The sequence below is a fragment of the Leopardus geoffroyi genome, chromosome D1 (assembly GCF_018350155.1).
Source record: "Leopardus geoffroyi isolate Oge1 chromosome D1, O.geoffroyi_Oge1_pat1.0, whole genome shotgun sequence".
In the NCBI taxonomy this organism is placed as follows: domain Eukaryota; kingdom Metazoa; phylum Chordata; class Mammalia; order Carnivora; family Felidae; genus Leopardus; species Leopardus geoffroyi.
The window spans coordinates 64,920,898-64,944,122 of NC_059329.1; the positions used below are offsets into that span (position 1 = coordinate 64,920,898).

The 23,225-nt window shown below is 40.1% G+C and overlaps 1 protein-coding gene and 1 pseudogene across 1 annotated transcript; one reads left to right on the top strand and one right to left on the bottom strand.

Annotated features, from left to right (window-relative positions):
- Positions 1-551: 551 nt before the first annotated feature.
- LOC123600466 lies at positions 552-22,073 on the bottom strand (annotated as a pseudogene).
- LOC123602191 (olfactory receptor 10T2-like) lies at positions 9,172-10,164 on the top strand. The gene has a single exon (XM_045486544.1). It carries the CDS (start codon positions 9,172-9,174, stop codon positions 10,162-10,164), a length of 993 nt encoding a protein of 330 aa, XP_045342500.1.
- Positions 22,074-23,225: the final 1,152 nt, after the last annotated feature.

Consider the following 23,225-nt stretch of genomic DNA (forward strand, 5'->3'; position numbering starts at 1 on the left):
AAAATGTTATAGAAAATGTCTTAAAGGTTTGGAGGTACAAGAACCCTAGCTTATGGCAGAGAACAACTTTTGAAGAAAATATGTGAATTATATTTTAAAAGAATTTCAACGTTGATAAGGTATTTTTCACATGAATCAATGTGTGTTTCTAATTATGAATCTCATTTCATTAAAGTAACTCACCATGGGCCTCTGATTTACAATTTGATATAAAAAAATCCACCCCCTTCATTTACTAGAAAACTCCATACTGGCTTATGACATATGGACCAATATATTTAGAACATAGGCACTATTTCCTTTTATTATTATTTTTTTACTGTTGGTTTATTTTTGAGAGAGTGAGACAGAGCACAAGTGGGGAGAGGCAGAGAGAGAGAAGAAGACACAGAATCTGAAGCAGGCTCCAGGCTTTGAGCTGTCACCATAGTGCCTGATGCAGGGCTTGAACTCACGAGCCATGAGATCATGACATGACCCAAAGTTGGATGCTCAACCAACTGAGCCACCACGCACCCCTCCTTTTATTATTATTATGGTATATTATTATATCAAATACCATAAAATAACAGATTGCATTGAGAAAATATTCTTCTGCCAAGCGCATTCTTCAGAGCCCCTTTCATCTCACTGTTCCTCAGTCTGTGGATGAAGGGGTTCAATATGGGGATCATCACCATGCAGAACACAGACACCACCTTTTCTGGTCCATTGAGTAGCTGGACTTGGGCATCACGTAAATGGATGTGATGGTCCCATAGCACAGAGTGACCGCTGTGAGGTAGGACATACAGGTGGAGAAGGCCTTGTGGCGTCCCTTGGTGGAGCACATCTTCAGGATGGTGATGAGGATACAGATGTAGGAGGCGGCTCTGACACACACCGTGACCACAATGATGGAGCCAGCTGTCAATGAGGGGATAACTGCAGGGATACTGATACCAGAACAGGAGAACTAAACGAAAGGAACAAAATCACAGAAAAAAATGGTTGACTTGAGTTAGTCCAGACTCTACTAATCAGAGCCAGTTTGCAGCAAATAGAAATCCCAGCACAGCAAGGAGCAAGTGCAAAAAGACTCATAGACAGAAATTCCACCGACATGACTGTCAGTGATGGGTGTTAGAACTAGTCTCTCAGGGAGGAGGAATCTGAGGCAGCAATCAGAACCTGATGTTTATATTTTTTTTATTTTATGTGTGCATAGTAAAGTATATACAGCCCTCATTCCTGCATATGCATCGAGACTGTCTTATGACAAGTTCTCCAAAAGCAAAGCCTTAGAGACCACTTCTTATGCAAGTGGTTTAGTGAGGAGTGATCTCTAGGAAAAACTATTAAGGATGAGAGAAGCAGGAGAAGCCAGATAAAGCTGTGGGCTCTGCTGAAGTGTAGCTTCATTCTGATCCCACAGGGAGCACTGGAGCAAGGAATGGCACCTCAGAGTTGTCCTACCCTGCAGCAATAAGGTGTGTTTGTCATCATTGTTCCTAAATCACTGTTTCATTCAGTTGTTGGCTATGGGCCACCCTGGGAGTGAAAACATGCACCCCCAGATATTTCCAGTCTCCTTTCAGCGGGGAGCAATTTTCAAAAGAGTGTGGCTGTGAACATTAGCAGCCAGCTCTCAAAGAAGCTGTTCACTGGCTTGGCAAGAGACGTATAGGAAAGACACAAAAAATGTCTCTCTGGTTTAAAAGTTCCACCGTACCATTATCTACAGCTCATTAGACTGTTGCATCACATCTGTTAGGACTGAGGTTCTGGAATGCAGTGGAGGACATCCAAAGTAAGTGCCTCTTAGGGCACCTGCATAGTTCAGTCATTTGAGCATACAACTTCAGCTCAGATCATGATCTCACGGTTCCTGAGTTCTAACCCCATGTTAGACTGTGCTAACAGCTCAGAGCCTGGAGTCTGCTTCAGATTCTGTGTCTCCCTCTCTCTCTCTCTCTCTCTGCCCCTCCCCTGCTTGTGCTCTGTCTGTCTCTCTTTCTCAAAAATAAATAAATATTAAAAAAATTTTTAATAAATTTTAAAAAAAGTGCCTCTCAAAGACATGAATAGACACTTTTCCAAAGAAGACATCCAGATGGCCAAGAGACACATGAAAAGATGTTCAACATCACTCCTCATCAGGGAAATACAAATCAAAACCATGAGATATTACCTCACACCTGTCAGAATGGCTAAAATTAACAATACAAGATTGAGGATGCAGAGAAAGGGGAACCCTCTTGCACTATTAGTGGAAATGCAAACTGGGGCAGTTACTCTGGAGAACAGTATGGAGGTTCCTCAAAAAGTTAAAAACAGAACTACCCTGTGATCCAGCAATTGCACTGCTAGATATATACCCAAAGGGTACAAAAAATACAGATTCAAAAGTGTATATGCACCCTGATGCTTATAGCAGCACAATCAATAATAGCCACACTATGGAGAAAGTCCAAATGTCCATCAACTGATGAGTGGATAAAGAATAGGTGGTGGGGCGCCTGGGTGGCGCAGTCGGTTAAGCGTCCGACTTCAGCCAGGTCACGATCTCGCGGTCCGTGAGTTCGAGCCCCGCGTCAGGCTCTGGGCTGATGGCTCAGAGCCTGGAGCCTGTTTCCGATTCTGTGTCTCCCTCTCTCTCTGCCCCTCCCCCGTTCATGCTCTGTCTCTCTCTGTCCCAAAAATAAAATAAACGTTGAAAAAAAAAATTAAAAAAAAAATTTTTTTAAAAAGAATAGGTGGTATGTATGTGTGTACACACACACAGAGAGAGAGAGAGGAATATTACTTAGCCATCAAAAAGAGTGAAATCTTGCCATCGGCAATGACGTGAATGGAGCTAGAATGTATTATGCTAAGAGAAATAAGTCATTCAGAGAAAGACAAATACCATATGATTTCATCATAAGTGAAATCTAAGAAACAAAACAGATAATGAACATATTGGGAGGGGGAAAAAAGAGAGGAGGAGACAAACTATAAGGGACTCTTAAAGATAGAGAACAAAGTGAGGGTTGATGGAGGGAGGTGGATGGGCTAACTGGGTGATGGGTAATAAGGAGGGCACTTGTTATAATGAGCCCTGGGTGTTGTATGTAATAGACGAATCATTGAATTCTACTCCTGAAACCAATATTGCACTATATGCTAAGCAACTAGAATTTAAATAAAAATTTGGAAATAAAAATATCTCTCCTAATAGAATTCCTTCTTAATGACCTTAGTTTTTCTCTTGTTTTTTTAACTTTATACAAATAAAGAGCTTCTTGGATAGGTATTTGTTCTGAACCTTTAAGAATGGGCAAGAGTTTGGATAGGTAAACTCAGGAAAAGGAATTTCCAGACAGAATAGATTTCAGAATGAGGAAAGCACAGAATGTAATCAAGAGACAGGGTAGTGACTGGCTTGCCACAATTATTGAGGGTTATGATAGCATATATTGGAGAAGAGACTTGATTGCACATTAGGTGGACAATGGCACTGATGGTGGAAGAAGACTTGGAAGTCCAAGCTGATGAGAGAGGCAATTAGGAGCTGTTGTGAATATCATGAATAGCAGTTAGTGCTTGGGAATTTCTTTTTTAGCAAGTTTTTCCCCAGCAGAGTTGCCTCATGAGAGAGAAATCACAGTGCTCCTGCTGTGTGTTCATTTTCTTCCTACTCCCCTTCCTCTGAACATTTCCCCAGGCAATAGCTTCTCCAGACCTGTCCTTCCATTGCCCTGTGTATAGGGCAGAGGAGATCTGAGGGACTTGGCAAATTTTCAGAATTACAAAATAAATGATATTTGACAGGGAGTAAAACATCCCTGAGGGAATATCTATATCCCAAGATATATTTTCAATATGTTGGATTTCCATCATTCTGATTGTTATTCAGAAGAAGTACACATCACTGGAAAGTCTCTATGGTATGTCGAGATTTAAAAATATTTTCGAGGACATCACACTGGGTACTAGATACATAGAGCACGAGACTCCTGGTGTCGAAAACAGTGGTCTCAAGATAATGGTCTCCAGTGGCCCAAGAACTCTCATTAAAATCTTTATGGTACTGAGTTCCATTCTTAAGGAATGGAGAAAACTCAACCTTTTATGTTATAGGAGACTCTAGTGTCAGAGGGGACTCATCACAGGCATTCAAAGGGAAAAATAGCCTTAAAACTTACCCCTGAATTAGGAGACACATGAACTCACAGCAAGAACTGTAGAAAATCACCTGAGTTGCAAGACTGTATGTTCTTGTAGCTTAATACCTTGTGATTTTAAAGGACTGGAGGTGATCTTTCTGTGGAAGGTAGGAATTTTACAGTTGTTTTACTCCCTATAATGAACATTTTTCTATATTCTTTAATAATTAAGTACCCATGGGGTTAATAGCATGTTAGGAGGTATTAAAGAAACTGTGGCCTCAGAGAAGCTAGAAATCAAAAATGTCAACTCCCTACTTCTGGGTAGAGAGGGAATCCAAAAAGCTCCACAAGGGAAGATTTGAAGAACTAAAAACAGAGAATAGGATAGTAAACTCAAGGCAAAAGCCAGGTTAATAAATAGGGCAGGTCTTGGGGAAAACAAACAGAAGGGCTGAGAAATTGGATAGGCGTCTTGCTCTCCAGCACCTAACAAAGTCATCGGGAAGAATGGAAATAATGTCATATTGACATAATTTTCTACCACTAATGTACTAGAATAGTATTTTAGAAACAGAATTTACCACCAACATATATGAAAATAATGTATCATGAAAGTCAAAACTTTTCAACCAAAAACCGCGAGAAAGATTGTGCAGAGTACATATACCCTCACACCCTGGACGTTTCTCGGAGAAGCTTGCAAAAAACTTGTGGATATGAGTGGAGATATGTTGTTTTCAGAAAGCTCCTCTAGCAATACTGGGATGCCCCTTAGTAGATGATCACTTATGTAGGTCAAATGTGATTCAATACTACAGTAAATAGGGGTTATGTCTAGAGTTCACAAATGGTGGTTTCTCCTGGACTTTCTGCAACCACTGCTAAAATTTTGAGAAATTTTTTGTTCACCTCTTGTAAATTAAAATAAGAATGTATAAAGCATCTAAATATGCACTCACACTACTAGGTAACATTACTCTTAAAATCTATTTAGAGAGCAACTAATTATCTTCAGTACATGTCTGAATAAAATAAATACTGAGTCGACCAAGTAGTGTATTTATGAGTACATTGAAGTGGTAACCGTGGAGGCTTTCTGGAGAGTATGGTATTCCATTTGTTCCTTCAGATTGTGAACAAATCTTAGCAAAAACTGTGCATTCATGAGGCTTAGCCTGTAACTTGGGAGAGACAAAATTTTAAAATCTCTGCCCTATCAAATATAGGAGTCAAGCTAAAACTTTTTTTTTAATTTAAAATTTAAAAAAGCCTCATCTCATCACAATAAAATGAGATGTGAATCTGAAAGAAGATATGACCAACACAACCAGGGAGGCCTGAGGAGGCTTCAAGAGGGAGGAGACATTGAATCATTTGCTCCTGAGAGCTAAGTTTTAGCAGGCAGAGAAGGGCAGCAAGACCATTACAGGTTATAAAAAACAACATGTGCAAAGTAGGAGAGCCTTGAAGGACGTACTTTTTTTGGAAACAGTGGGACGTTCCCCATATGGAGAAGGTTAGCAGCAGGAAATGAGGCTGGACAGGTAAGACCTTGGATGCCATGCCAGGGCACTTTTCGTGTGGGAGGCTTTGTTATCAACTAGCCCTATTATCAAGCAAATAGGTCTCCAGACTCACTGCCTTGCTGTAAACACTGTACTTGCACACTTACAGCCTTATCACCTTTGGCAAATTAAGTACCTTGCTAAGCCATAGTTTTATTACTGCAAACATGATCATAGTAATAGTACTTATCTCTTAGGATAGCTATGAGGCTGTAGGAAGTTGTGTAACTGACTCGTGCAATAAAGATTAGAAGTTATTAGAATTACCTGGTGTGTAAGCAAAGGAGATCTAAAGTCTACACTGAAGAGATGTAGCATGATTGTAGGTAGAACATAGAAAAGCTGGCGGTAGACGAAGAATAGAACTGGGAGAGGAAAAGGTGAGGCTGTTATAAAAATCCAAACAAGAGGTAGAGTAGAATGCAGGAGACACTTTTGAGTTAGGATCGTACAACCTAGAAAATCTGGACAACAAGAGAGAATGAGGAGTCAAATTAATCTAAACTAGGGCCTGGAAAATGAGCAAAAGTCTGATAGGAAATAAAATGGTGCAGGGAAAATGGAGGCAGAGAGAACACCATGTAAAAAAGGCAGAGCAGGAGCCCCTGGGTGGCTCAGTGGGTTTGGCGCCCGACTCTCGATTTTGGCTCATAGTTCGTGGGTGGGTTCAACTGGCAGGTGGGACTGTGTGCTAACTGTGCGAAGCCTACTTGGGATCCTCTCTCTCTGCCTCTCCCATGCACGTGCACTGTCTTTCTCTCTCTCTCTCTCTCAAAAATAAATAAATAAACTTAAAAAGAAAATTTGAAAAAGAGAAAAGGCATGGCAGCATGAGGATCGTGAGGTGCATGGAAAATGGAGGGTACTTTGCCTGATTGGGTAGATGGAAGAATATGATAGAAACTGAGGCAGGAGCAGTATTTGGGGATCAGCTGTGATGAGGATTGGACATCATGCTGGGGTATATTGATTTCCTCCTATACACAGCTATTCACTATTTTTGATGCTATCAGTGACTTAACATATCCTGTGTTTAGGAATCTAACATCTGGTTACAGGGTGGTGAATGAAATAAAGATGCAACAGATTTACGCCTAATAACAACTATGCAGGCACCATATCCACCCTGTGGGAAAGTTCCAGAACAATAGCAGGGGGAATTAAAAAAAAAAAAGATGAGGGCAATCAGACATCTGGAATTTTGGAAGTGGCTTAACGGTAAATAAAGGTGAGGAAAGAGTCAAAATTGGGTCTGATGGGGGAAATATGAAAATTCTGCATTCAATACTTAGAGGGCACACTGGCACTGGAAATGTGCCAGAGGACATTGGGGATTCTTATTTGCTGGGGGCAGAAATTGGAGAATCACACAAGGTAAGTGGTAGCTGAAGCAATGAGAATGGAAAAACATTTCCTTTAGAGATGAATAGACAGGGAACCTTCCAAGGAAATGGAGCATGGTGTGGTCTCAAAGACAAGCCATATGGGTCTAGGTTAAAGATCACTTGGGTGGATGAGTTTGCCACATAGATCTTTGTGTTGGCTCTGAACCGTACTCGTAATGTTCTCTCCCCTGATCTTCACCTGTTGGTGGCATATTGCCATTCTAGTTTTCATTTAAGCATGTCACCCTCTCAGAGAGGGAGCTTCCCTGACTCCACAGACAAAAGCAGTCATTCACTCTCACATCACAGAGATCCTATGGGTCTGGTTCCATGTTGTTTCCCGTGTAGAAAAATGCTTGGCACATCATATGCATTTAGTCAATATGTATTGAATGAATTCATGACTTCTATAGTCATTTAACCACTCTGTGCTTTGGTTTCATCTTTTAGAAATCAGAATGAGAATTCCATATAGACTGGTGAGGATTATGTGAGACAGCTCTATCTAACCCCAGCACATTATAAGTATTAAGCAGGTACTGGTTACCTGGCCTGACTCCTCTTGTATTCTTTGCCTACAAACGACAATGCAAATAGAAAACAGCAACTCTTCAACTCACAATATATTTGTTTTCTTCTTGTCTTCTTTTGTTTTTAATCTTTGTGAACCCAATGGAATAATTTCCAGACAGTGTTTATTTCTTTCTCTTGTACACTCCTTCATTTTCCACTGCTGATACTTTACTATTTTTCTTTCCCTTCACCTTTAACAGTGACTGAAGTTAAAATTAAAATTCTCTTGGAGCATCTGGGTGAAGCGTCTAACTTCCGCTCAGGCCATGATCTCACAGCTTGTGGATTTGAGCCTTGCATCAGGTTCTCTGCTGATAGCTCAGAGCCTGGAGCCTGCTTCTAATTCTGTGTCTCCCTCTCTCTCTGCCCCCTCCCTGCTTGTACTCTGTCTGTCTTTCTGTCTGTCTCTCCCCCCCCTTTCAAAACAAATAAACATAATAATACAAAACTTTTTAATTAAAATTCTATCAAGTGTCTTCCTATCACTTCTCTGTCCTCACCTGTTATAAGACCAGATGTTTAATGAAAAATCTAAATAGAAATATGATTTCCCAAATTGATCTGAGAAATTTGAGCTGATTCTATTCAGATCTGCAGTTCAGAGCAAACCACATAACAACTATACCTGCTAGAAAATATCCTGGATGTTTTGCTAAAAACTCAAAAGTTGACTAGAATGTTATGACCAGAATATGCCATTCTAGAATGAGACAGTACTTTCAAAATCGCATTAAGTTCAAACTACTCCATTATATTGTATATACACAATGGAAAAAAACTTCAATGAGAAGTTTTTAAGAACTTTAAAATTATTGATATATATTAAAAAGCAAATAATATTGTATATCTCTTTGTTTTTAATCTTTGTGAACTGAATACTGCTATGGATAGAAATCTAGCAGAAGTTACAACATGTTATCTTCATTTCTATGGTCTAGTCATTGCTACAGTTATCACCTTTGGTGATGTACTGATGAAAAAGTATTGCATTAACCTCCTTAAATTTTTTAAATGACATATTCATTTTAAACAATTTAAATTTTTGAATTATATTGCTCATTGAATCAATAGTTTACTAAGCACACCAAACTACCAAGTTACCAGTAGATCTCAAAAAGTATTTGAAAATGTGTCATCACAAAATCCAGTCGGTGAGAACAAAGTAATTTTATTCCTATTTTCCTGATTACATTCAGATCCTGATTGGAAAAGAGAGAGATAAGAGTGCTTTTGTGAGTAGGATCCAAGAAGATATTTGGGCCCCCCCTCAGTTATTCATACAGATTCTCATACTAGAATCATTCTGATCACTCTAACTCCTGAACTTGACATCAATCCAGTGTATTTAGCATCCCTTTCTCAGACTCTCCCATGAAGAGTTGCCTGAAACTTCCTCCAGTTCCCCTGATTAAAGTCTAGGTGAGATCTGTGCAGTGGCAGGTTTTTATAACCATCTCAGAGTCTTAACCTCAAGAAGCTCTGCAACTTTGGAAGAAAGTTGCTGCCTGCATTATTAGGATGATGGGCAATCATACCACAGCGAGCACATTCCTTCTGTGGGGGTTTTCCAGTTTCCCAGACTTGCAGGGTCTCCTCTTTGTGATGATTTTCTTCTCCCATGTGACCATCCTAGCTGCAAATGTGTGCATAATGGTGGCCATCAAGCTGAGTCACAACCTTCACACCCCCATGTATTTTTTCTTCTGTGGTCTGTCCTTTTCAGAAACTTGTACCACTATGGCAATCATCTCCCGCATGCTAGTGGACTTGCTGTCAGATAGCAAGGCCATCTCTCTTCCTGAGTGTGCCACACAGATGTTTTTCTTCTTTGGCTTGGGAGCCAATAACTGCTTCATCATGGCTGCCATGTCTTACGACCGTTACACTGCCATTCACAGCCCACTGTGCTATAAGGTCTTGATGACCCATAAGATCTGCTTTCAGTTCATGATGGCCTCTTGGATGGCTGGGTTCCTGGTTTCTCTGTGCATCGTCATCACTGTATTCAACTTGTCTTTCTGTGACTCCAACATCATCGAGCACTACTTCTGTGACATCTCACCTGTGGTCTGCCTTGCCTGTGATTACACCTCCCATCACGAAATGGCTATTTTTGTGCTCTCTGCCTTCGTGTTGGTGGGCAGCTTTGTTTTCATTATGATGTCCTATGTCTTCATTGTGTCCAGAGTTGTGAAGATGCCCTCTACCAAGGGGAAATATAAGGCCTTCTCCACTTGCTCCTCCCACCTCACTGTGGTGTGCATACACTATGGATTTGCTGGCTTTGTCTATTTGAGGCCCAAGGACAGGGACTCATTCCGTGAAGACATGCTGATGGCGGTCACATACACAGTGCTGACACCTCTGCTTAACCCCATCGTTTATAGTCTCAGAAACAAAGACATGCAGACAGCCCTAAGGAAGGTATTAGGCAAGACAAATAGGTTCATCCCTCAGATGGGGAATAGAAGAACACTGGACATTAAAAATGTACAGACTGTTGATAAATAAAAGTGGAAAAAGTGGAGTATTTCTAATCAAATCAACCCTTTGTGTACAAAACATTTGAAGTATTAACTAATTACCTAATACATCCTGGAACCAGCATTTTTTCTAGTACAAACTATATATAGTTTTAAAATATGTGTAAATATGTGTGTATGCATATATACATATAAGAATGCATCAGTGAATCAAAACATGTTTTGCGACACAGTATTTTCACAGTAGGAGCTGAATGAATCTGTTAATGGATTATTGTTTTGGTGTCATTTCTAAGAACTTTTTGACTAGTTGTACATCTTGAATATGTTCTCCTCTTTTCTCCTATTCTTAAGGTTTATCGTTATACATTTTACATCTAGGTCCTTATTGTGTTTTGAGTTAATACTTATATAAATTGTGAGGTTTTATGTTGAGGTGCTTCTGCCCTCCATGGATGTCTCATTCCTCCAGAGCCATTTGTTGAAAGCCCTTCCTTTCACTGGATTCCTTTGTACGTTTTTAAAAAATCAGCTGAACACACTTGTATAGGTCTTTCTCTGGGTTCTCTTCAGCCTCAGTGCTTTATACATCTATTCTTTCATCGGTACCACACTTCCATCAGTATCCTCCACTTTATTCTTCTCTTTAAAAATTATTTTATATATTCTAGGACCTTTCTTTTTTAGTGCTTAGCATTTAGTGCTGTGAATTTTCCTCTTAGTACTGCTTTAGCTGAGTCTCACATGTATTGATATTTGCCTTTTTATTTTCATTCTGTTGTATGTTATTTTTTAAATACTGAGGTCCCAGGTCTTTTTTTTTTTATCATTTATTTTCTGTTTAGAGAATTACTTTAGCAATCACTCACAGGTAGTTTTGTTAAACAGAGCAAATTTTCATAGCTTTCCTTCATCTGAAATGTCTTTATTACTCCTTCGTTTCTGAAGGCTATATCTTGCCAGTTGTAAATACATTTGCCAATTCTTTGCTTTTAGTACAGATGGTCCCTAACTTACGACAGTTTTGGCTTGTAATTTTTTTTAACTTTACATCGGTGTGAAGGCAATTTTCATTCAATAGAACCCATACTTCAGTTTTGAATTTTGACCTTTTCCTGGCACTTGTGATACTGGGTGGTGGCATGGAGTTACAACAGGAGAACACACAACCGATAACACTCACAACCATTCTGTACTCACACAACCATTCTGTTTTTCACTTTCAGTGCAGCATTCAATAAATTACATGAGATACTCACTACTTTATTATAAAATAGTATTGTGTCAAATGGTTTTGCCCAACTGTAGGCTAATGCTAGTGTTCTGAGCATGTGTAAGGAAGGCTGGGCTAGGTGTTCTGTAGGTTAGGTGCCGGGGTCCAGCCCTAGCAGGTCCAGGGGTTCCCGAATGATGAACAGCATTGGCGAAAATAAAATAAAGTAAATGGATACCGACAACAGCAGTGTGTTAGACTGGCCGCTTTATTGTGGCAAGCGTGGCATTATATTTGTTAGCAAAATCCTTGTAGTGTGTGTTATCTACGTTTCTCGGCATTACCTAATTCTAAAAATGTTCCTTTGTGTAGCCACCCATTAGGGAACAACATAGTTATTTTCTTGTAACATTCCCTCCTACCCTTTCAAGGTCATCTAGCTCTCAACACCTCAAGTGGAATGTTTTACAAGGACATGACTTCTTAATTGTTCCTTTGTACCATTTGCAGTACAAGGGACAAAAGTATTCACTTTGGGGTGCCGGGAGGGAGCCAGGAGGGCCCTGGGAACCCACGCCTTATGCGCTCCCAGAGAGACAACGTATACCTAGGAACTAATGAACCATTCTGTACCTTAACCCACCAGGTCCAGTTATCATCTGGAATGCCTCCTGGGGGCCAAGCGGGCCTAGGGGTTGGAGTAACTTGTATCCATAGATACATTCCTTTGTTGCTGAGTGGGGATTTTGAACCCATTTGTCCCCCTCCTTGGCTGGGAAATATATGGGGCTATCCTTCCTGTAGGTAGAGGAGAGTGGCAAGGGCTGGATGTAGGGCCGCATAATTTCCCTGCGGAATCTTCTTCTTTCCCCAATGGTTCTTTTCCTGGGGGGTCTGTCGTGGGCAATTCCCCAACCGACAGATCCCCAGGTACTTTCATTGGTAGGGGGGCTGCCCCGACCAACGCTAAGGCCACATTACATAAAAGCAGGAGTACAAGAAGCTTCACTGTCAGTGGGCCTCCATGCAGTCCCGATCCGTCCACCGCCCGGGCTCTGCCATCAGGCTGGTTGGATAGCTCGGCTTCCAGCAGTTAGGCATATGAAACGCCTTTTCAGCCCTGTTGAAGTGTAGCTGCAAGCACCATGTGAGTGTGTGTGTTCAGCTTCCTACCGGGCACTACTGACACAACTCTAGCAAAATGGAGTGCCAACTCACGCTGCCTGCCTACACATGGCATGGCTGAGATCCATCTCAGCCCTGATCTTCATCCCTGATGATGAAGCCATCTTCAGCCCTGATGGCTCTTTCTCAGAGAGTATGACACTGGCGCATGCCTCCTTGCCTCCAGGTAAGCTCAGCTCTTTTTTGGGCTCTGCTGCTACTAAGCAGGGGAGCAGAGAGCTGGTTCACTCTGCCTTATTGTTGCAGGGTATGGGGGAAAGCTCAGCTTCCCACTGGTGCACTCCCAAGTAGGGCTGGAGGCACGAGGAGCAGATACCAGTACCAGTCACCTCACACTCCCTCATTAAGTCTCATGCTGCCAGGTGACAGTGGAGGCTCATTTTGCCCCTGGACTCCGCTGGCATTACCCTGGCTGGGGATTCAGAGGGTGGGTGGGGTGAACATCAGCAACCTGCTTGGCCCCACCGAAACCTGGAGGTGGGTAGCAGGTATGATTTTCCACAGGTATTTGTCTGGAGTAGGGCAGGTATTGCCAAAAGGTTGTCTGTTCTGTTAAGGCCATTCTTTTCCACTTTGGCGAGGAGAACCTGGGTTTTCTTAGCGTCCTTTTTGTCTGAGTCTCTCGGTGGTTCTGGACTGGAGGCTTCTGTAGCATCCTGTCCAGGATAGAAGGAAACCCAGGGACTCACTGCTGTTTGTTACTCAGTTCCTTTGCTTATTTGTTTTATCTGTAAGTGTTTAGGGGGATTTTTCTGTTTTTGTTTTTGTTTTTGGGGGGTTTTTGTTTGTTTTTGTTTTTGTTTTTGCCAACAAGAGGGAGGCCCTGAGAGGAATGGAGCTACTTCATCTTTAAGAGAACCAGAAGTCTATGCTTTCAAACATTTAAAGATATTTATCCACCTTCTTATTTATGTTGTGATGACAAGCTGGTCTAATACAAGCTAGCCTGACATATCTAACACAGAAATGTCTACCCTGAACTCTGAACAGAAAGAGTTGGCTGGAAAGGAATGTACCCGGGACAGATGAAAAAGTCCTCTAGCGGTGAAGATGTTTCAAGGAGCCCCTCACTCCAGCCCTCCAGAGAGTATATGCCTTAAAAGAAGGCAAAATATTTAGAGGATATTTGTGACCTTGAGCTTTTGCTTAACCTTTATGCACCTCAGTTACAGCCTCTGTAAAAAAAACAAAAACAAAAACAAAAAAAAAAAAAACAAGTTAGAAAAAAGACTTCATAAGGTTATTCTGAGGATTAATTGGGTGAATACGTGTAAATCACGAACAGTACCTGGAGTGTAGTAAACAATCCCATCGTGTTAGCTCCTGTTGCAAATACCGCCGTAGCTGGTATTACTTCTTTTGCTAACATTTGATTTCTAGATCTTCTAACTCTGCAGCCATGCACATACATGAGGGAGATATCATTTGACTGAGGAGGGCGATTACAAAACTTTTACTAAACTAGGATGAGATTCTAGTTGCCAGTCTGTTAAACAATGCGGAGGCAGTGGCATAATTGTGGTGAGCATGAGTTTGTGTAAAAGCCTCTCATGACTGTAGCAGGATCTGACCCAGACGTTCACTTACTTGAGCCGGTGTGACGCATTCAGCAGCTCAGTGGCCAAGACTGTAAGGCAGTGGAGTCAGCGGTTCATGCCAGAGCAAAAGCTCATTCAGTCATCCATTCACTTCTTAATTTCTCATTCACTCATTTCAAATACGCATTTAGGCTGGCTGTGTATAAACTAGATGCATGGAGGAAGAGCAGAGACACTGTAGTATCTGTGGAAAGCTTCCAGCATTGTGGAGAAAGCAAATATTAAATCTGTAACTGTGAGTGCACTGAGTATTCTGAAGAAAATATACAGAGTTCTGCAGGTATAGTTAATTTGTTCTGGAGCCTCAACGAGGCTTCTCAGAGGATAAGAAACAACATTCAAGTTGGTATCTATAGCATAAGTAGGTGTTACCAAGGTGAGGGAAAAATGAATTCAGGTAGAGGCACTGCATGTAAGAGGGTCCTGCGGCAGCAAAGAATATAGACATATTTGAGGCACCTAGATGGCTCAGGCAGTTAAGCGTCCAACTTCGGCTCAGGTCATGATCTCATGGTTTCAAGCCCCATGTCAGGCTCTGTGCTGACAGTTCAGAGCCTGCTTCAAATTCTGTGTCTCCTTCTCTCTCTGCTCCTCTCTCACTCATGCTCTGTCTCTTTCTTTCTCTCAAAAATAAAATGAACATTAAAAGGAAAAAAGAATATGCACATGTTTAAGGATTTAAAAGAAGACTGAGGGGTCAAGTAGGATTCATTCCTGGGATGCAAGGGTGGTTCAGTATTTGCAAATCAATCAATGTGATCACATCAATAAGAGAAAGGATAAAAACCATATGATCATCTCAATAGATGAAGAAAAAGCATTTGATGAAGTACAGCCTTCATTTAGAATAATAGCCCTCAACAAAGTAGGTGTAGAGGAAACATATCTCAACAAAATAAGGGTCATATATGAAAAACCCATAGAGAACATCATACTCAGTGGGGGGGGGAGGGGAATGAGAGCTTTTTCCTTAAGGTCAGAAACAAGACAAAGATGTCCACTCTCACCACTTTCATTCAACATAGTACTGGAAGTCCTAGCCACAGCAATCAGACAACAAAAGGAAATAAAAGGCGTCCAAATTGGTAAGGAAGAAATACAACTTTCACTATCTGCAGATGACATGATGCTTTATATGAAAAACCCTAAAGATTCCACCAAAAAACCATTAGAACTGATAAATTAATTCAGTAAAGTCACAGGATACAAAATCAATATGCAGAAATCTGTTGCATTTCTGTACACTAATAATGAAGCAGCAGAAAGAAATTAAGAAAACAGTATTATTTACGATTGCACCCAAAATAATAAGATACCTTAAGAATAAACCTAGCCAAAGAGGTGAAAGACCTGTACCCTGAAAACTATAAAACACTGATGAAAGAAACTGAAGACAACACAAATAGACATTCCATGCTCGTGGGTTGGAAGAACAAATACTGTTAAAATGTCTACACTACCCAAAGCAATCTACACATTTAATGCAATCCCTATCAAAATACCAGCAGCATTCTTCACAGAACTAGAACAAAAAAATCCTAAAATTTATATGGAACCACAAAAATTTGGCTACCCCAAATATCCAAAGCAATCTTGAAAAAGCAAAGCAAGGCCAGAGGCATCACAATTCTAGGCTTTGGGTTATAGTACAAAGCTGCAGTAATCAAAACAGTATGGTACTGGCACAAAAATAGACACATAGATCAATAGAACAGAATAGAAAACCCAGAAATAAACCCACACTTATATGGTCAATTAATCTTTTGATAAAGCAGGAAAGAATATGCAATGGAAAAAAGATAGTCTCTTTAACAAATGGTGTTGAGAAAACTGATCAGCTGCATGCAAAAGAATGAAACTGGACCACTTACACCATACACAAAAATAAATTCAAAATGGATTAAAGACCTAAATGCAAGACAGGAAACCATCAAAATCCTAGAAGAGAGCACAGGCAGAAATGTCTCTAACATTAGCCGTAGCAGCATTTTTCTAGATATGTCTCCTAAGGCAAGAGAAACAAAAGCAAAAATAAATTATTGGGACTTCATCAAAATAAAAAGCTTCTGCACAATGAAGGAAACAATCAATAAAACTTAAAGGCAACCTACTGAATGTGAGAATATATTTGCAAATAACATATCTGGTAAAGGGTTGGTATCCAAAATATATAAAGAATTTATAACACTCAACACCCAAAGAACAAATAATCCAATTTAAAAATAGGAAGAAGACATGAACAGATATTTCTCCAAAGAAGACATCCAGATGACCAATAGACACATGCAAAGATGCTCAACATCACTCATCATCAGGTAAATGCAAATTAAAACCACAGTGAGATATCACCTCATACCTGTCAGGATGGCTAAAATCAAAAACACAAAGAAACAACAGGTAGTAGTGAGGATGTGGAGAAAGGACAACCCTCTTGCACTGTTGGTGGAATGCAAACTAGTGCAGCCACTCTGGAGAACAGTATGGAGTTTCCTCAAAACATTAAAAATAGAACTACCCTATGATCCAGTAATTGCACTACTGAATATTTACCCAAAAGATATACACTAGTTCAAAGGGATACATGCAACCCTATGTTTACAGTAGTATTATTTACAGTAGCCAAATTATGGAAGCAGCCCAAGCGTCCATGGATAGATGAATGGACAAAGACGAGGTGGTATATATATACAATGGAATATTTTTCAGCCATAAAGAAGAATGAAATCTTGCCATTTGCAAAATGTATAGAGCTAGAGAGTATAATGCTAAGTGAAATAAGTCAATCAGAGAAAGACAACTACCATATGATTTCACTCATGTGGAATTTAAGAAACAAAACAAAGGAGCAAAGGAAAAAATAGAGACAAAGCAAGAAACAGCCTCAGTTATAGAGAACAATCTAATGGTTACAAGAAGGAAGATGGGTGGGGGATGGGTGAAATAGGTGAGGGGGATTAAGGAATGTATTTGTCATGATGAGCACTGGGTGATGGATGGAAGTATTGAATCACCATATTGAACACCTGAAACTAATATAACACTGTATGTTAACCAACCTGGAATTAAAATTAAACGGATAAATTTTGCCTCTTTTCTAAGCTCTCTGGGGGATATTAATTAAAGAAGTAATCTCTTTAGGTTTATGGTCATGGTTGTTGTAGGGAGAATGAATTGGAAGAGAGTAAAAGATGGTAGAGGAAAGCTAGTTAGGGTTGTATTAGTCAGGATTCACCAAAGATACAGAACCAGTAAAAAAATATATATGAGTATGTAAGTACATATACAGAGAGAGAGAAAGATTTTAAGGAAGTGGTTCACACAGTTGTTACAATCAGCAGTTTCAAAATCCACAGGGCAGTCCAGCAGACTGGAAATTCCATAAGAGTTGATGTTGCAGTCTTGAGTCCAAAGGTATTAATTATCCTTCTTTTTCAGAGGACCTCAGTTTTTTTCTCTTCAGGCTTTCAACTAATTGAACAATCCTAATTGGACAACTGATTGAATTACCCTTGGAGGGTAATGTACTTTACTCAAATTCTACTGATTAAATATTATTAACATCTAAAAATACCTTCACGGCCACACATAGACTGGTGTTTGACCAAACAACTGATCACCATAGCCTAGTAAAAGTAAGCTATCACAGGGGTGCCTGGGTGGCACAGTCGGTTAGGCGTCCGACTTCAGCCAGGTCACGATCTCGCGGTCCGTGAGTTCGAGCCCCGCATCAGGCTCTGGGCTGATGGCTCAGAGCCTGGAGCCTGTTTCCGATTCTGTGTCTCCCTCTCTCTCTGCCCCTCCCCCGTTCATGCTCTGTCTCTCTCTGTCCCAAAAATAAAACGTTGAAAAAAAAATTTTTTTTTAAAAATAAATAAAAATAAAAAAAAAAGTAAGCTATCACAGTAGTTCTACTGTACAATAGATGTATGAGGTAGTAGTTTGAAATAGAATTGCTGACACCAGAAATGAAAAGACGTAGGAAGTAAATATTGGACTCTGAATGTATCACACTTTGTGATCGGATGTAGGAATGTGAAGGCGGGGAAAGAATTCAATTTCTTTTTGGGGTTTGGAATCCATAAGCTGATTGAATGAGGTACCTCTTACTGGGTTACAGAATATCGGAGGGAGCAACTTGGGGTGGGAAATAATACTTTAGTTTGAGATAAGCTGTGCTCGGCTTTTATTAGACAAAAATATTTTTGTCTAAAACATTAAAGAGAGGACTAGGAAAGAGAAATAAGCCTGATAGTGGTCAGCACGTAAAGGAAAGTTAAGCTTTATGGGGGGGGGAAACACAACCCAGTCCCCTCAAGCTTCCTTCACAGGATGTGAGTCTCTCCATGAACAAGTCACTCTAAGAGTTGTTTGTTTACTCAGTCTCTGAGGAGTTCAGGAGTCACACTCACTCCCACAGAGAAGTCACCTGTTTGACCTGACAGAGGCATTCACAGGTTAGGCCGGGGCATCTCGTCCTGTTCTTTTATGAGGCCCTCTGCAGCTAGGCTGGAGCCAGGGTCCACAAACAGGCCAGCGTTTATGGGTCCACAGAGCCCGTCCCCAGCAGATAACCTTACTGCAAAAATGTTTCCAGTTGTTTTACTGTCTGGTTCCCCTTAGTCATTTCCCCTCAGAATATACTCAGTCCTAGTAATTATCATGCTCATTTCAAGATGAAATTCATTTCAAGCTGTGATTGAAATGGACATAGTCTTAAAGGTTCAGAGGTACAATAACCTTAACTAATGCAGAGAACAACTTTTGAAGAAATATGAATACAAGTTATGAAGGATTTTCAGTTGATTGTGTTTTCATGTGAACCGATTTGTGTTTATAACTTAGATTTAAATTAATTTTGTTAAAGGTAACTCACTATAAGCCTCTGATTTACAAATTTTACTTGACTGAAAAGGTCCATGCTGGCTGATATATTTAGACCACAAACACTCTCTATCCTTTTTATTATTATATTTACAGCATATTATTATATCAAGTATCATAAAATAAGCTTTGCCAAGCTCTCTCTTCAGAGCCGCCTTCATCTCACTCTTCCTGAGGCTGTAGATGAGGGGGTTCAATATGGGGATCACCACCATGTAGAACACAGACACCACCTTGTTCTGGTCCGTTGAGTAGCTGGACTTGGGCATCACATAAATGAGCGTGTTCATCCTATAGCAGAGTGACTGCTGTGAGGTGGGATGTACAAGTGGAAAAGGCCTTGTGGCGTCCCTTGGTGGAGCACATCTTCAGAATGGTGATGAGGATACAGATGTAGGAGGCAGCTCTGACACACCGTGACCACAACAATGGAGCCAGCCGTCTACGAGGGGACACTTGCGGAGGTGCTGATACCAGAGTGGGAGAGTTTAACTAAAGGAGCAAAATCACAGAGAAAGTGATGGACTTGATTTGTTCCGCAGAAGAGTAAAAAAAGAGAAGCAAATAGTAGAAGAGAAGCATTGAGAAAACTACCTACACAAGCCACTGTGAGTAAGCGAACACACACCTGTGTGGACATTTTGGTTGAATAAAGCAGCGGGTCACAGATGGCCATGAAGCGATCAGATGTCATGGCAGCCAGAAGGGGGCACTCACTTGACCCAAAGAAAACAGCTGAACTCGCCTGGACAGCACGTCCAAGATAGGAGATTGTATGTCTCTCCATCAGGAAGTTTACAAGCATATGAGGTGTGACAGAAGATGAAGAGCCTATATCAGCCAAGGGCAGGCAGCTCAGAAAAAACTACCTAAGGTGGTGGGGCTGAGAGGCAAGTCTGATAAGAATGATTGTACTGAGGTTGCCAGATATGGTCACCAGGTAGATGCAAAGGATGGTTATGAAGAGGATGGCTCAGAAGACAGGTTATCAGTTAGGCCTGATAAAATGAACCCTGTCATTGCAGTGTGGTTCCCATCCCCCAGGGAATCCACGAGGCCACAGAGCTGCTACCAAACTGAAGCTCTGATGAAAACATTACAGAAGTTACAAATTTGATGGCTTCATTTTTGTTAAGACACCAAGAGGTTATTATAAACAGGTAAATATTCAGGGCGCCTGGGTGGCTCAGTTGGTTAAGCGTCCAACTTTTTTTTTTTTTATTATTACTTTTTTTAATGTTTTTATTTATTTTTGAGACAGAGAGCATGAGCAGGGAAGGGGCAGAAAAGGAGAGAGACACAAAATCCGAAGCAGGCTCCAGGCTCTGAGCTGTCAGCACAGAGCCCGACGCGGGGCTCGAACTCACAAACTGTGAGATCATGACCTGAGCTGAAGTCAATCGTTTAACCGGCTGAGCCACCCAGGCGCCCCAAGTGTCCAACTTTTGATTTCCACTCAGGTTATGTTTTCACAGTTCATGGGTTCGAGCCCAGCACCAGGCTCTGTGCTGACATCTCAGAGCCTGCTTGGGATTCTCACTCTCTCTCTCTCTCTCTCTCTCTCTTTCTCACTGCCCCCACTCATGCTTACATTCTCTCATGCCTCTTTATCTCAAATACATAAATAAACATTTTAAAAAATTCAATAACAAAGTTAATATTGAAGCTAAGTTTGGACTTTTTTTATTTTATAGTACAAAACGTATACACTTTATATATGACTTTAGAGTCAAAAGTTTATATATTTATATGAGTATTCTATATCTTAAGAATAGTTTTCAGCAGAAATACTAGGGGAACTTCAAACAGGGTACACTCTTTTGTCTTTATATTATATATTTATAAAATGTATTTAAAGTAGCTTTAAAGCTAAAAATAAAAAAAAACGTAAGATTTATGAAAAGAACAAAAGGAATGGTAAGCATAACAGAAACGATAATAATATGTAGATATAGGCCTATTTATTTATCATATAAAAAAGGTACTAGTAAATCACAAAGTTTACAGTGCCAGTAAAACAAGATCATTTTTTTAAACACTTATTTATTTTGAGAGGGCGAGAATGAGTGCACGCGTGCGAGTAAGCAGGGGAGGGGCAGAGAGAGAGAGGGAGAGAGAATCCAAGCACTGTCAGCACAGAGCCCAATAAGGGCTTGAACTCATGAACCGAACTGTGAGATCATGACCTGAGCTGAAATCAAGAGTCAGACACTTAACCGACTGAGCTACTTAGGCACCCCCAAACAAGACCATTTTTTAAAAGGAGAAATACAATTTTCTTGATAGGACAAATAAGAAATAGAAGGGAATTTCAAGTTAAGGTTATAAATGAAGTCATCTATTGTAAATTTGTTATGTACATGTAATATTCACCATTAAAATATTGTTTTACCAAGTAGATTGATATATCAACCTAATTACTATGCAATATAGATGATTAATATCTAGGGCATAATTAAACTACATTTATTCAAACAAATCGTTTCCTGATGTAGCAATGTTTTCTCACTGGAGAATCACAGAATGAAATAATTTTATTTTTGACATAGTGTACACCTGAATAAAGTTCCAGCCTGAAAAGTTAAGAAGTTTACCCAGGTCTGCCCAGCCGGTGGTCAGATTGAACCTCATCTCCGTTGCTTTCTGGTTTTATATTCTAGACTTTGTCCAAAGTATCTGTTTTCCTGTAAGCTAAAGCATTCAGAACGATAAACAAAGGAACTCTTTCCACGAGATATTTACAAACAGTAAGTCCACAAAGCATCACAAAGCTAGTGAATTTATTAGCATTATGGCTGAGTTCCAAGTGTGGATAGCGTAAAAAGACCTTGTGAGTTTCTGGTCTTATGAGTGGATAAATGACGAATCCCGGTACCTTGAAGTATGCCTGTTTATATGCACTAAATAGACCGCAGAAATTTAGGTTAATTCAGCTCAGGTCACTTGTTAGCTGACTGCTGGGTTACATCTGCCCTGTTTCTCCACAATGATACAATTTTAGAAAATAGTATTAAGCTGTAAAAGCCAAAACCTCACCTCTTGAAATAAGAATTCATTCATCCTAGAGCAATAAATTCAAAGTCATTGTTATTTAGCAGCCATGCTATCTTATATTGTTGTTTGTCTTTGGGGATAAATCTCTCAGAAGATTCTGAAGTTTCAAATGTGAATTCACAAGCACCAGGGTCATTATCACATTCTCCAGTGAATATTGAGCAGTTCCCTTCACACAGACACAGCTAATCTTTAAAGGTTCTGTCAGTTCTCAAATGATCTCTTTATTTTTTTTCTTTTTATCTAGGTATTGGTGCACTTTCATTTGATAATTACTGGGAGTGTAATATAATAAATAATCTCCTGGCTAAATATTGGCTCTAAGTTTACTTTGATATTTCAGGTTAAGGAATACTAAAAAATATAAAATATAACTTTAGCTCCATTCATTCAACATGTGTTCATTTTGTAAGCATTTTATAGTGATGTAGGTAAGGCACTCCATTAGCTACCCAGGGTAATTTGGGATGGAATGCCATATAAAGTTGAATTTTAGATAACACAATTTTAAAGACATGTATACATTTTTTTCTAGCAAAAAGTATGCAATGAGTATCTTTTAAAATTGTATACACAGGGAGCTGTGAAGTAAGATGATGTTTGGGATGACTTCCAGATTGGATTTAGCCTGAATGCCTCAAAGAGCTGGCTAGTGGCTTATCTGACTAGAAGAATAATGGTAGAAACAGCTGTCTTCAACCTGAGATTCATTCTAATTCTCTTGCTAATCCTAACTGGAGAAAGTCCTATCTCGATCTCCTGATGCACCTTGATGGGTTTCCAGTAATAATACTAACCAACTTTCATCCAGACTTAACTCCTTGCCAAGCGCTGTGCTTGACTTTTTACTTACCTCTTCTCATTTAATCCTCATGATAATTTAGTAAACCAAGTATTTGCATTATTTCAACTTCACCAAGAGGGAACTGAGGTTTAAATTAAGCCACTTGTCCAAATGTGCTCAAATGGTAAAACTAAACCCAGGTTCAAAATCCAGGTCAGACTAAATGCTAAAATATGCACTCTTAATAGGACTGTCATCTAGTGAACTTCAAGACTTGAGTGGCTCAATGATGACCACTGGTTCCCAGCTAGTCCTCGATTTACATTTTTCTCTCTACCCTTGACACTCTGTCCAATTCCCTAAAACTGGCAGGA